This window comes from Panthera uncia, chromosome D2, assembly GCF_023721935.1.
Source record: "Panthera uncia isolate 11264 chromosome D2, Puncia_PCG_1.0, whole genome shotgun sequence".
In the NCBI taxonomy this organism is placed as follows: domain Eukaryota; kingdom Metazoa; phylum Chordata; class Mammalia; order Carnivora; family Felidae; genus Panthera; species Panthera uncia.
In genome coordinates this window covers 67,191,097-67,205,906 of record NC_064818.1, presented here as the reverse complement: position 1 = coordinate 67,205,906, position 14,810 = coordinate 67,191,097, and the positions used below count along the sequence as shown (strand labels likewise).

The 14,810-nt window shown below is 46.5% G+C and overlaps 1 protein-coding gene across 1 annotated transcript in view; it reads left to right on the top strand.

Annotated features, from left to right (window-relative positions):
* Nucleotides 1–14,810, top strand: part of LOC125933162 (guanylate cyclase 2G-like) — a 55,483-nt gene that overhangs the window by 17,720 nt on the left and 22,953 nt on the right. Inside the window, 9 exon segments of the mRNA XM_049646017.1 lie at nt 1,638–1,820; nt 3,247–3,391; nt 5,047–5,182; nt 6,544–6,671; nt 7,000–7,232; nt 9,525–9,662; nt 11,858–11,941; nt 12,676–12,780; nt 13,303–13,374. Of these exon segments, the coding sequence (XP_049501974.1) occupies nt 1,638–1,820; nt 3,247–3,391; nt 5,047–5,182; nt 6,544–6,671; nt 7,000–7,232; nt 9,525–9,662; nt 11,858–11,941; nt 12,676–12,780; nt 13,303–13,374 (1,224 nt within the window).

Genomic DNA, 14,810 nt, shown 5'->3' with positions numbered 1-14,810 from the left:
AAGTAAAAACATACCACACAACGTCCATGCAATTGAATTCATGCTGCTCTAAAAAAAAAAAGAATAGCATAAATCCATTCTAGAAAAAGATTCCCAATGTAGGCTTAGTGGGGGACAAATCAATGTGCAGAACAGCATTATAGTGTGATACTACTTAAGTAAAATACACACGCATACGGAACTGACAGGAGGGAGCCATAGGGGAATCAGGGAAGATTTTGTGGTCTTTCATGTATATACAGGCAATGAGTGGGCATTCATTTCATAATAGTAATAATATAGATAATAATGATCATAACAAACCACCTAAACCATAAGAAGAAAATTGAGAATCAATAGTCCTGATGAATGGATAACGAAGAGGTGATATATAAAACCTCTTCATATATATATATATATATATATATATATATATACACGCAGACAATGGAATGCTTCTCAGCGATGAAAAAGAATGAAATCTTGCCATTTGCAACAACGTGGATGGAGCTGGAGGGCATTACGCTAAGTGAAATAAGTCAGACAGAGAAAGACAGATATCATATGTTTTCACTCATATGTGGAATTTGAGAAACTTAACAGAAGATGGGGGAAGGGACGGAAAAAAAGTTACAAACAGAGAGAGAAGCAAACCATGAGAGACTCTTAAATGCAGAGAATAAACTGAGGGTTGATGGGGGTGGGGGGCCAGGGGTTGGGGAAAATGAGTGATGGGCATTCAGGAGGGCACTTGTTGGGACGAGCGCTGGGTGTTGTATGTAAGCAATGAATCATGGGAATCTACCCCCGAAGCCAAGAGCACACTATATACACTATATGTGAGCTAACTTGGCAACAAATTATATACCTATCTGTATCTATATCTATCTATATCTATCTATCTAAAGAAGTAAAAATGATATTTCAAAAAAAAATCAGCAGTCCTAAATTTTTCAAGTTTTTTGCCACCCATTGCTAGAAGGTAAGGTTTCTGCATCTTAAGGTCTTGACACCCCAGGTAAGTTATTATTATTTATTTATTATTTTTTTGGCTTACTTCCCACTCTTTCAACGCTAGCTCGAAAATGGGTGGGCTCCCAGGCCCCCTGGAACATCTCCCATCCATTTAGTGTGCAAAGGCTGGGTGCAGGCCACATACAGTGATAACAGCCAGCATTGACTGAGGGCTTAACTTACACCAAGCTGGGCGCCAGGAGCTTCCGTGGACTATCTCATTTAATCCTCACGCAACCCACAAGGCAGTGCTATCACTGTCTGTATTATATTAGATAGGTGAGTAAAACCAGGGCAGGAAGGCTGTATACCTGTCCAAGGTGGCAGTCATCAGCTGGTGGAGTCAGAAGTCATAGTAAGGCCTGCCTTTCTCCAGGCCTCGGGTTCTTATTGCTGTGTAACACTGAGATGTAATTAAGCAAAAGTTAAGAGCTTTGCACATAGTGTGTGCTCATTAAATGCTAGCTGTTTATGTTTTCTTTGGCTTATCCCTCGCTTAATAAATTAGAGCCTAAACTTTGTCCTGAAAGTTGTGTTTCCAAGGATCGCAGTGAAGAGATTCAAATTCGACGTTGACTTTATGCGGTTCCGTTGAACAGGAGTATTTCGTACAGAATGACTATGTTTATTTCATTGTGTTTCAGGACAGTTTTTGGAAGGAGGTATTGACGAATCAGAAGGCGATGCACTCCACGGTCTATGAGTCAGTGTTTCTCATAGCCTTTGGCTCCTATGGAGAAGGCCCTGGAGGTGAAGACTTCCAAAAACAAGTCTACCAAAGGCTGAGAGGACCACCCTTCCACAGCTCCATATTCACGGACGAGCAGGTCTGATGTGGGGCCTTCCTGCACAGGCCCCTGCCCCCTTCTTGAAGGATGTTTGTTTGGCTCTGAGAGTCTCCCTCTTATTTCCCCTCTGCTTGCCTCACTCTCCTAACACACACACACACATAGACACACGCACGCAAATGTGTCTGTGCACACACACAGCCACACACTTTCTCATCTTCAACAGTCCAAAATATACAGTAGTCTGATGCTGTCTTGTGAAATCTGCACCCCAGGACCATAAAGGAGGACAGAGGTCACGAGATGAGAGGTCAGTGGCCTTTGGAATCAGAGACCTAGGCTCCTATCCCAATTCTGTTATTTACTAACTCTGGGCCTTGAGGTGAATTGCTTAATCTTCTACACATCTGTGTCTCCCCCCAGAAAATGGGACTCATAATGACATCTGCCTCTGGGGTGTGGTTTTGAGTATCTAATAATACAGAACATGGAATTAGTAGAACTGATACCAGTGGGACGTCAAACCTCAACAATTTCCTTTCCCGGCAGGATGCCAGGAGCAGGAACCAGAATGGAGGGATCAGAGATGTGGAGCTAAGACAGGTCAAGGCAAGTAGGTGGTCTGGAACAGGGAGAAGAAGGTCGGGAGAGAGATTAGCAGCCAGTGGTGGTCTCTGTATGTGTGGGATGATGGGGGAAAGTGTCTCATTCCCACAGAGAATTCTTTATAGAGACACCATTGACCAGGGCTGGAACCACTTCCAGGGTGGGGCTGAGCTGACCTTGAAGGTGGTGATGGGTCACTGATGACAGGCGTTCCATTAGGAACAAGGTGGCCCGTTGTGGATCCTCACACAAAAGAAAAGATGATCAACTGACAAATACTGGGGGAGTCGTCTACTAAGTGTCAGCTCTGTACCAGCTTCTCCAGGGAGAACCTGCCTGGCCTCTAGTCAGCACTTAAATTTTTGTGGACCAAATGGGTAGAAGAGAACATGTATTGAAGACCTACTATGTTCCAGGTAGTGAGAATGGGAGTATACCTATTCTACCTCATTTAACTATCCTTATCATTACCGTGACAGCGGCCTTCTCATTTTGTTAATCGTGAGGTGAGATTCAGAGAGATTCAGAGAGGTTATGGAACTTACCCCAAGACTCAACAGCCAGTAAAGCAGCAGGGCCAGCCTGGCTCTGAAATCTGCCCTCTTTCCATTAAACCATACTCCCTCCCACCCGTGGCCTAAAGAGCCGTGCCTGACCTGCAGGATCACGTGGTCTCCCCGGGCCCAGGAGGCCCCAAGAGGCCAAGTGTGGTCCGTGCTATGGGATTTGATGGCACAGGCCCGGGCACGTGGAGGGCCCTCCTCTCCCTGGGGGACAGCGGGGACCATGGGTGTGTTCCAAGGTGAAGAGGACAGAGAGAGAGAGAGAGTCCTCCCTGCGTTTGCCTCCCTCCCTGAAGGTGAGCCCTTACACTGCCCACCTTCGAGACGCGGTGCTGCTCTATGCCCAGACGGTGAGGGAGCTGGTGGTGGCCGGGCGAGATTTCCGAGACGGGCGGCAGCTGGTGGGCACCCTGAGAGACTCCTGTCGCGCTGCACTGCGGGGTGAGTGGCTTGCCCGCTACTGGGTTTCCTCGACTGGGGCCTGCTGCTTCTCCCATGGGCAGGGCCCGGAGAAGCCGGGCTGTGGCTGGAGGCTTGCCTCACCGAATCACAGGGTCCCTCTTTCTTAGGGAGATTCTTCTTCAAGGGCTGGTTGAGGTTCAACCTCCCGGCTTCCACGGGCCACTCTTCCAGGTCTATCCAGAAGGCTGCCCGGACCAGGGTAGGGGGCCTCGGGGGCACATCATCCACCCCGTCCCCGGCTGCCACCACCGCGCAAAGTCTCTCCCGACAGCTCCTTTTGAGCCGAATCTGTCTAGAATGAAACTCAAAGTCTGTGAGGACTGCCTCATGGGATTGCTTCCACAATGCTTCCCATCCTCTGTACCCTCTCTGACCGGGGTGCTGGGCCTGATTGCCGAGAATGACCTCTAATAATGGGACTGCCCGGTCTGGTTCTGCTCGCAGGGGTGAGGATAGGCTGGGAAGCAAATCACCCTGGGTGCTTAACAACGGCTACCACCTTTCAGTGCACTCCAGTTTCTCATTCCTAAGACAGGGATAATACCCCCTGATCGGACTGGCCCTGGACAGAATCAGGATATTTGTCTCTGCTTCTCGTACTCGTTTCTACCACACGGTGGCGGGACCACAGCCACAGAACTAGTGAGTGCCAGGGGCCTTCACACCAATCGAAAAGAGGCTCTTGGCCAAGGAGGTCAAATTAGGAGATGAACCCCCGTCGCCTTGTTGCACCCTGCTGAAAGCAGCAATTCGGGTTGTTGCATTTGCACCAGCTCTGTCTCTGTGCAAACCTCAGCAGGGAGCTGGGCTCGGCCCTCGCACTCGGGATGCCAGCACGCGTTCGCACGGCCCGGCAGCGCGGGGTCCTGGGGAGAACACGGCACTTGGAGCCTAACAGGCCTGCCTCTTCCCTGGAAGTTTCCCCTGGAAACTCAGGGGAGTCTGCCTCCAGCCTCTGCTTGTTAAGGAGTGGTGCCTCCCCGGAAGGGTCCGCTGGGGCTAGTCGTGTGAAATCACCATGACCCGCGGTGCTGGGCACACAGCAGGTGCTCAATAAATGGTCATTTTGTGTCCTCTCCCCGGTGGGAACGAAGCTGCGATAAGTCCTATGTCAGACCGTACGTCCTAGTCGCTGGTATGGAAGAGCCGTATTTTGCTGCCCTGGAATCTCTAACATGTCCTTTGTGCGTGGGGTTGAGCATATCCTGGGCCAGGACGGGGCACCATGTCGACACCAAGCACAAACCAAAACTAAGAGGGAAGAGGCTCGCTAAGAACAAACTTTGCAAACTCATGCCCCGGGGGCCTGTCAGGCCATCTGCCCCCTTTTGTCACATCTGATTGTGGGTTGCTTGGTTTTTTTTAATGCTGGATGGGCTCCCCAGCATAGGCCTAACAACACACATCTGCCTGCCCAAAGTGCCCTGCCCCACCAGGGGACCACTCTGAACCACCTTTCCTTTTTCACGCTCCTCCTTGACCCTGTCTCAGATTTCCTGAAAGGACAAGAACCTCACTGCTGGCTTTTGGTGGCTGCTGGGCGGGGCTTCTGCTCATCTGAGCTGACAGACTGGCATTTCCAGCCACATGCTCCCCTCTGTCCCCCTCATTGTAAGCATCTTCTCTCTTCCCAGGAATCACTGGCCCCGTGTTTGTGGACTCCCAGGGAGAAAGGCACGTGGATTACTCAATCTATGCTCTACAGAAATCTTGAAACGGGTCCCGCTTTCTTCCTTTTCTTCAATATGACAGCGATCAGAAAGTAATCAGGTACTGTCGGGATCTTTATGTTTAGATCGTGCTACAGGAAGGGACCTGGGAGGGGGCAAGGGCTGGGGGTCCTGCCGGGAGGCTGGTTTGGGATCCGGCTCCTAGAATGCACCACACAGGTTGTCTGTTGCTCCTGAACTCAGGTGAAGGTCTACTCTGGGCCTTTAAAATAATCTTGCCCTTGCTTGTGGGTGTGGCTCAGCCACTTCAGATCCTAGTTTAGAACACAGCACCCCACAAGTGCACCTCCATGGGGACCTAGGCCTCCTCTTGCAGCCAGGCAGGTCCCACAGCCCACGATCTCAGGGAGAGGCCCTGCCCGAGGGGTGGGGGAACACAGCACCCCCTGCAGGATCGAGTCCCCAGCCAGCCAAACCCACTCAACCCAGGCGGCCTGATTCCCAAACAGACAGCTTTGTGGACACCAGGACCTGCGTGCCATCCCGGCTTCCTGTACCCAGGAATCCCTGGGGGAAAAAAAATCTGTTTTTGTTCTCTCGGCTATAAATCAATGAGAAAACTAAAAGGAAACCTAAAGCTTAATTGAATTGCTACTTGTCCCCACCATCACCACCCCCAATCCAGATTTGATTTGACACTGTTCTCCCTCCCTACCCTTATGGAATTTTAATATGCCAAAGTAAACTGGCCCAGGAAATGAAAAAATCATAATCCTCAGTAACAAACAGATCTTCGGTATTGTAGGAACAGGCATTCTCCACGAAGGGGGCGGTGTTTTGGTGTGTGCGATGTCAAGGTGCTGTGTAACAAGAGTTGTCTACATCAAACACGGGAGAAAATCCCAGCAACACCGGAGCATTGACACATCACTTTTAAATCAAAAGTGACAGGGTTCCAATCAAAAGATGAAGTCAGCTCTTCTCCCCAACAGAATGATAGTGCCCTTCCATGAATTAGATGATCTGCAGGTGAGTTTGAAGAGTCTAGGTGAGGTGTGAAAACCGGATGGGTCACCAAATGTTTGAATTAAGAGACCAAGGCCTGCTTCTTGCAAATGACGTGCATGTTTCAGTTGCTTCTGCCCTGCCTAAGGTAGTGACAAAGCAGAATAAATGCAGTGGGCACTGACTTGTAATTGTCTTTTTTTTTTTTTTTTTAAGACCCGCGAGGAATCTCTCCACTCTTCCTTGGCCCCGGGGCTCACTTCCTGAAGACAGACCCAGCTGTGGATTTGACAATGAGCTCTGCGGAAAGGCGCCTGCTTCTATAGGTCCCTGCGGGCGCTCAGAGAAGGCGGTACGTAGGGATTCTCCCCAGGAGGGTATCTCAACAGCGGTGGCACTGTTGATGTTTGGGGCAGGCTACTCTTTGTGTGCGGACGTGTCCTGTGCACTGAATAGCTGCATCCCAGGCCTCTACCCGCTACAGACTAGCCACGCTCTCCAGGTGCAGCCACCCAAAAAATCTCCAACATCACCTGCCTCCCCTGTAGAGAACCTCGGCTCCAGGGAAACCTGGCCCCCGGGATGTGAGTCTCAGGGACTTCATTTCTAAGGAGTTAGAGTCTGAACAAGGGAGTATTGCCTGGTGCTCCTGGAATTAGGTAGATCATAACAGAGAACAACTCTAAGAACTCATAGTGAGCGATCAGTAACAGTGGTGGTGGTACTAGAAGTCATCCCCATTGTCTGCAATGGAAGTTTCTATCCACAGGGGGAGGTGGGTGCAGTTGCCATGGGAACCAGAGGGGAGGTCAGAAAAGAATTCTTGGGAGAGACAAGTCTGAGTGGACCCAGGACATCCTAGCTTGGACCCAGGTCTGGATAGCCTTTGAGGCATCTGTGTGGCATGACCAGGCTGGGGCCAGGACGTGCTCTCTTCTGTTCTTCAGCAGGCTGTAGTGATGACATGTCCCTGTCCTCCAGGCGTGACTGCTGTGATCCTCGCTATGGCCCTCTTGATTACTGTCTTGGGAGCTGTCATCATAGGTCTTTGGTTAAGGATTCAGAGGGGAAAATTGCAAAGGCGAAAGGAAGACATTTGGTGGCAAATCAATTATGATGACATCACCATTCTGCCCCCAAACAAGGTGAGGCCACAGCCGGCCCAGATATCCACTTCCTGCTCACGGCTAGTGATTTGTGGAAGGGACCTCATCTAGGAGTTTCTGAAAGCCGAGGCTGACTCATTGATAAAGTGGGTGCTTAACGGACCCTTTAGCCCCACATTCTGGCTCTGGGCCTCCCACTTCCTTGATGAATATCCCTGGGAATGTCATTTCTGGGCCTTAGCTTCTGAATCCTTATAAATGATCAGATGGTCTCGAAGATTCCCTTCAGCTCTATTACCCTGTGGGTGTAAGGACTCATATATTCTGCTCAAATATCAAAGCTGTCTCCTGGGCAGCATTTCGTTATTTTTAAAACCACATGAACTCCTTTAACTGGCTGACGACGAATATAGTAAGAATCATTTGCTCAATGACCTCTTCTGAGGGAGGTGAGCCCCACGGAGGTGTCTATAAGGTGAGACAGAAGCCCCATAAATGGAGTGAGTAAATGTCTCAGCCGCATCTTCAGAAAGCAGGTGACATTTGGGAAGAGGGATTTGCTAGAGATGACCAGGAGAGAAGTAACGCAGGGTAAGCCAGGATTTATATATTTATAAATATATTAAATATTTATTTAATATACATTAAATAAATAAATGTATATTTATTACATTTAATAAATATAACATTGTTTGATAAGGGTGTAACATTTACATAATTTCAAAAACTACTACCATGACTGTATCTTATGACTCCTTGTATTTTAGCTTGAAATTTTGAAGTGTCTTTTCTTTCTTTTTTCTTTTTTTTTTTTGTTATTGATATTAAACCGGGCAATCTTTGCAAGCATACATTGATTATTTGGGAGGATTTATTGCCCTACTGGAAATGTTAGTAAGAAATGTTCTTTAGATTAGAAAGACGGATTCAAGTTTCTATAGGTTTTTTTAAACAATTTTTTAAGTTTATTTATTTATTTTGAGACAGAGAGAGAGAGAGAGAGAGAGATCACAGGGGAAGGACAGAGAGAGAGGGAGAGAGAATGAATCCCAATCAGGCTCCACACTGTTAGCGCAGAGCCTGATGCAGGGCCCGGACCTACGAACTGGGAGACGATGACTGAGCTGAAATCAAGAGTTGGGACGCCCTGCCGACTGAGCCACCCGGGCACCCGAGTTTCTGCAGTTTAATAAGAGCTCTCTGTTCCTGGGAAGAGGGAGAGGGAGGGAGTAAATTTTGATTTCATCTCAATTTATTAAAAACCTACAACTGAAATGAATTTTAAAGATCAGTAATTTTAGAATTTCAGAGAGTACTTGCTCAGGAGTACATGCTACTCAAGATATCAAGAGAATAACAAGAATCTACGTATTTGACCAGATTTATGAGTCTTAAATATCTCAAAGCAAAAGAAAAGTGTTCTAGAATGTTGGTGCTTGTTAAAAAAATAGCACTAAAGTGAGACCAAAGTATATAGGTTTGTTCTCACGGACATTTAGATTAACTGTGAAGATAAGGAATGCATTATGGGTCAAAATCAAACATCTCTGTCATGTTATATATGCGTTGTTCCTGTTATATTGGCTTTCTTTTCAAAATTGTAGTTTGTATTATTCATTTCTTTTTAGTGGTATTCTTGAATGTACTATTCATTCACTAAATGAGTTGTGACTTTCAAAAAATAAAGGTGACTTAGAGGAGCCGAAATCAAGGAAGCTCCAACACGTTAGGACCAGATCAGACTTCACTAGCAAGTCGTTTCCAAAGTCCCTGGGGGTTCTGGGGCTCACTGGTCTGGTCCTGGGGTGAATGACAGATTGGGGGTGGAGATGTGATGGAGAAGAATACTCAGCCTTCTTCCCTCTTCAACCAAATCAGCTCTGCTCTGTCCTGCCCGGTTTCTACATTAGGGTTCCAGGTAAGACTGCTTGAAAAACAGCATTCCTCTGTTTTAAATACATTCTCTAGGTGTTAGGGAGGCACTGGGGTTATTAAATAGAGAGGTAATGTGGTTAGGTGCTCATTTCAGAAGAGGATTCTGGCATCGGGAGACGCATCTAATTAAGCGCCAGAGCCAGAACTTGAATTTGGGCCGTCTGACCCCAGAGCCTTATCCATGACAACTGTCTGTGGTGGTATAGACACAAGAGTGACTCATGTAGTAGCCAAACACTCACACTTTGGGTCAGAGGGATCAGGACTTAAGGCCTGACTTTCCCCACTTATTAACTGCGTGACCTTGGTGCCCATTTTCCTGAACTATAAAAGGCACACTCTCTTCTGTACTTGGTCGTGCTACGGAGAGCAATCGGGTTGCGTTGTGTTTTACAGCCATCCCAGAGATGCATGCCCGTGTCGAGAGGAAGCAACAGTAACTCATCTAGTGTGATGATTTCTGGGGATGCCAGTTCCCTTGTCAAGAGCCAGCAGGTAGAAGAGGTCTTTTATGCCCCTGTAGGGCTTTACCAGGTACTATTGAGGGCAAAGTGACTGCATGCACGTTGTAGTGTGTGTCTCTGTCCCCTGTCCTTTCTGCCAGGCAGGGTATTGTGAATAGGGGAACACTCCAAGGAAAAGCCAGGGTGTTCTTGTGGCTCCAGAGCGGTGCGTCTCAAACTTCAATGTGTACATGAAATACCGGGGCTCTTGTTACAAAGCCGATGCTGTTGAGTGGGTCTGGGGTGGGGCCTGAGGTTCTGCATTTTCCCTAACAAGCTCCCAGGTGATTCCTACGCTGGCTTCTAGACTAGACTCAGCTCCGTCCAAGAGAACTTGCCATAAAGAGGAAAATATTGCAAATCTGCGTGGTCCAGTATGGTACCGTTCTAAGACTATTAAACATTAGTGTGCTGGGGAACCGGTTTTGAGTTTTATATCATTTTAATTTGGGGGGAACCTCATGTGGCTAGTGGCTACCTTATTGGACAGTGTCTTCGTAGAATATGTATTACTGCCTCCTTGGTACCACTTCAGCACTGACGAATTGGCTGCTGCAGTATAAGCATGGACAGCCACCAGAGCCTGCGACATAATTCCTGCCTGCCCTTTGTCACCCTCTCTTCCACTCCCCAGACCATTATGGCTGCCTGTGCTTAGCACTCCTCTAGAAGTTCAAGTCCTCTGGGTGAAAAATATGTGATGAAAAAAAATCTCATATATAGTGTTTGAAATATACAAAAAAAAAAAAAAATATTATCTGGGAGGTCCCGGAGAGCAGGGGCCAAAAGCTGCAAGCAAGGAAAATTTTGTTCCTTGCTCTAACTTGGGTTTCATGAAGATTGGAACCAAAGCATTCCTCTTGCAACTGAACTTATTTTTCTAAATGTTTACTTGGGTTTTCGAACTACAAAAAAAATTGTCTTGAATATCATCATCCATAAAACCCTGAGCACCTTTATTCATACAAAACTGTGTATAATGGTCCAGTAACCATTTAGAGATGGCAACCAGGAAGCCACAGAATATCTCTATTGATTAATCTCCCTGAAATGTTTGCTCTCTTCTCCCTCAAATACCATCACTGGGGTCCCCAGCTTTTTATGGTAGTGTCCAAACTCTTTAACAAGGGTTCAAGGCTGTCTACTGCCTAGTCCCAGCCTACTTTCAGAAAAATTGTTTTTCGTGGCTGAAATCCTATACTATCCAGTCGGTCTTACTGCTTATGCCATGTGTGTTTTGCACCTTTGACGATACCATGACTGCTGCCCCTACCCCACCCGCTCTAGAACCTTCTTGCCCTTCAGAGTTCAGCCTTAGCATTACCTCTTCCAAGAACCCTCTCCTCTATCCCACGGGGTGCCTTCCTCCTTGGAACCCCCATCACAGACCAGAGTCTTTTGCAATTAACCCCATACTAAAAGTGGAAGATCTTGGGTTGGCATTTAAATTGTGCTGAGGCTTGTGTGTCCAGATTCTACCTTTTTTTCTATGCAGATTTCCCCAGGTTGTCAGATGATTTGTGGCAATTTATTGACTCTCTTAAAGCAGACTTAATAGGTAATGGCAATGAGATATGCTACTTCCTGAAGCCTGATATGTGCCAAGCATTGAATTAACAGTGTTATGTATTTTAACTGATTTAAGCGTTGTAAGAACTCTATAAGTTTCCTTTTTAATCTCCATGGTACAGATGAGGAAATGGAAGCTTGGAGAAGTTAAATCCCTTGTTCAAAGTTAGTAAGCTGTAAGCAGTAAGAGGTAAGCAGAAGTAAGGTAAGAGCAGTAAGGTCGTAAGCAGTAGAAATGGCCTTGACCCAAGTATCTGACTCCAGGCTTACTCTTAAGACCTCAGCTCACCATCCCTTTGAATGAAAATGGGACATTACTGTGTAATAGAGTGTAATCTTGGAGTCAGATGTTCAAATTCTGGCTGTATTACCTACAAATGTGTGACCTTGGACAAGTTACTGAACCTTAGTGATCCCACCCGGAAACATGCCCGTCTTGCAGGGCTATGATACGTGGGAAATGAGATCTTATGTGTTAAGAAGCTAGCTGAGCACCTACAGATAGCACAGTGCCACCCTGGCCTGATCTGGACTCTGATGTCCCTTTTGTAGGTGGATTTCTTGCTGGTTTTCCTGCTTCCCTTCCTAGTCTTTTCTGAGTAGAGCTTTTCTGGATCATCCTGGATTAAGAGCATTCCACTTTGTCTCTGGTTCCAGGGAAACCATGTGGCCATCTGCTACGTGGGTGACCAAGCAAAAGCCTCAGTCAGGAAGCCGTCTGTGCTGCAGGAAATCTGACTGGTGAGGCTCCTCCCCACTCTCCCTGGGAGAGAGAAAGTGGCGCTGATCTCTGGCTCTCTGCTGCCAGCTCCCTCTTCCCATCTGGGAACACCCCAGTCCAAAGGATCAATGATGGGAAGTTTCTTCCCACTACCCCCAAGCTTATTGGCCCACTACCCCCATCCCCTGACAGCCCAGACATTAGGCTTAAGACCCTTTAGGCACCTGAAATCTGGGACCCCTTCCAGCCTTGCCCTTTTCCCTTAAATTCCCCCTGGCCTTCATTCCACCTCTCCATCCTCTGTGTCTGTGAGGATTGTTCACCTCTCTTGAAACTTTTCCTTGGATGGAGTCAGATTCATGGGGTCTGACTTCTTGCTCGAAATCTATGACCTGTCATGGCCCAGACACTGTGGCATTGACAGCCATGAACACCAGGAAGCAGGGCCAGGTCTGTTTACTGTGATGTGGTTTTAGTTAATCCCCATGGCTAAGGTTAGACTTGGATCATTCCTCTGGTTTATTTGCTAGAGGCAGACTGCCTGGATTTACCTCCCAGCTCTGCCACTAATAAGTTGTACGATCTTCAACACATTATTTTACTGTTGAGCATCAGTTTCCTCATCTGTAAATGGGAACAGTCAGAGTTCCTATCTCACAGGGTCTTTGTGAGAATTAAATGTATGTAAAGCACACAGCAGAGTTCCCAGCACAGAAGACGTACTACGATCATAAGCTATTACTATTATTTTCAGGTATATGAATTAGGGCACGAAAACATTGTCCCCTTCTTTGGCATTTGCACAGAACCACCCAATGTCTGCATTGTCACCCAGTATTGCAAAAAAGGGAGTCTTACGGTAAGCGAACTAGTAAACCTTACCTCAGGTTAGATTAATAGCAGCTAATAAAGAACTCGTCAATGTTTTGTCCTTTATCCAAGAACAGTCCCTCTCTGGTTTAATTGCAAGACCTGCATTATCTTGTTGGGCCGCCTACAGAGGACACAGTTAGCAGTGGAATTGCCAACAGTCAATTTTTCTTTGCTCTGGGTGGAGATTGCCTGAGCCTGTTTTCGTTGCCTAAGACACTATTGCTACTTCTGAATTGTGTTTCTGGACCCCCTCCTACCCATAGTATGTGACCATCATCTTTATGTCTGGAAAAAGGAAGTATTTATAAGACTCCAGACTTAACAATGAGTCAGGTTATAATATCTCCTGGGAAATTTCTAGTATTGGCTGTAGAGTACTCTGCCTCAGGTGGCTATATTGGTTCTGGTCAAAATCATCCAGCATATTAGAATCAAAACCATTCAGCACACAAAACTCCCTGTGCTTCACATTGAGTCAATGGTGATAATCTGAGTAACTGTCTTTCAGGATGTTTTGAGAAACTCAGATAATGAGATGGATTGGATATTCAAACTCTCGTGTGCATATGACATTGTCAAGGTGACTGTGGCATAAAACTTAAGGAACAAATACCATAGCGTTTTTTGAGTTGTTCCGTGTTTTTGGTGAAGTTGAACTGTAATCTTTCCTGAAAACTCTGATCTTGCTCAGATCTCCTCAAAGTGATTGCACTTAAAACTCACCACTTCAGTCAGGTTTTCCATTCTTTTCACCCTCCTTGATTTCAAGTAGGCACACTAAAGTTGAAAGGGATGCTAGGTTTATCCAGTACCCAAAGAGCAGAGTATTTACATTTCAGGGTAGAACTTTTTACCCCGAAGAAAATCTAATTACTAGGCCATGAAGCAAGCTGGGGAGGAAGATTCCTAATACCCCTTCTGTCTGCCTAGTTTTTGATTCCTTTCCCCAGAAAATGGGAATTGGTGCCACAATTACCTCAAAGCTCTTGAGTACCTCAAACCACCTGAGAGGTGGGCTATGGATGCAGATCTGGAAGCTGTAAAAGCAGGCAGCAGAGTCTTTCCTTTGGGCAAAGAGGGCTGTGGTGTTTGAAAAAAAAAAAAAAAGTAATAATAGTAGCAATCGCAGTACTTGTGGCCTTGTAGCTAAAGTATATTTAGTGATTATTTTTGCCTGCTTTCTACCACTTTGTGTATTAACTTATTTAATTCTCACAACAAAATATGAGGTAGATCTATCATAGCTCCATTTCACAGATGGAATGTGAGTATGGGGAGCAGCACGTCAGTGTGGACCAGCTAAGTCTATCCTCCTCACCCTGGGCTAAAATCCAGCCTCATTTTGTAAACTTGTCCTGCCTGCTTTCACCATCAGAGGGGACTATGCCCACAACCTGGGAGTGGGTCTTGGTGAGGAAGTCCCTCAGTCTGACACACGGGCAGCAGGACAGGGCTGGCCATCATGTCAATCAACAGTCCATTCATCAAACAACAGACTCCTTTAGGTTGAGACTTGGCCTCGGTGTTGTGAGGAACACAGGGTGAAATATAAGCTCTGCCCTCCTGCAGTAGTGACTGGTGAGTGACTTTGGAAAGTCACTTCCCCTCTCTGGACCTCAGCTTCCATGTGCATTCAATAGATGAGGTTGGCCTGACTAATATCAAAGAGGTTTTTTCTTTTTTCTCTAGGATTTGATTGCTCCTTATTTCGGAGAAGCTGAATCTTACTGGCCTTGTGAAACTTTGGTTTCCTGGGCTTTAGTGGAAACCGGAATATTGTAATTACCAAGAAAGGTAGACAAACTGAAATCGCCTATGACTGGGTCCTCCTGGACAACCTTGGGCCACCACTGTCATTATTTTAGTAAAACTGTATGGAACATCTATTAAGGGTTGGCCTCACTCTGGGAACTGTCATAAGAAGACAAGGACTTGTTTTCATTGCTAGATGGAATAAAATCTAGGTACAGAAAAAAAAAGTTAGGAAATATACATATAAAATTAAATGGTGGGATA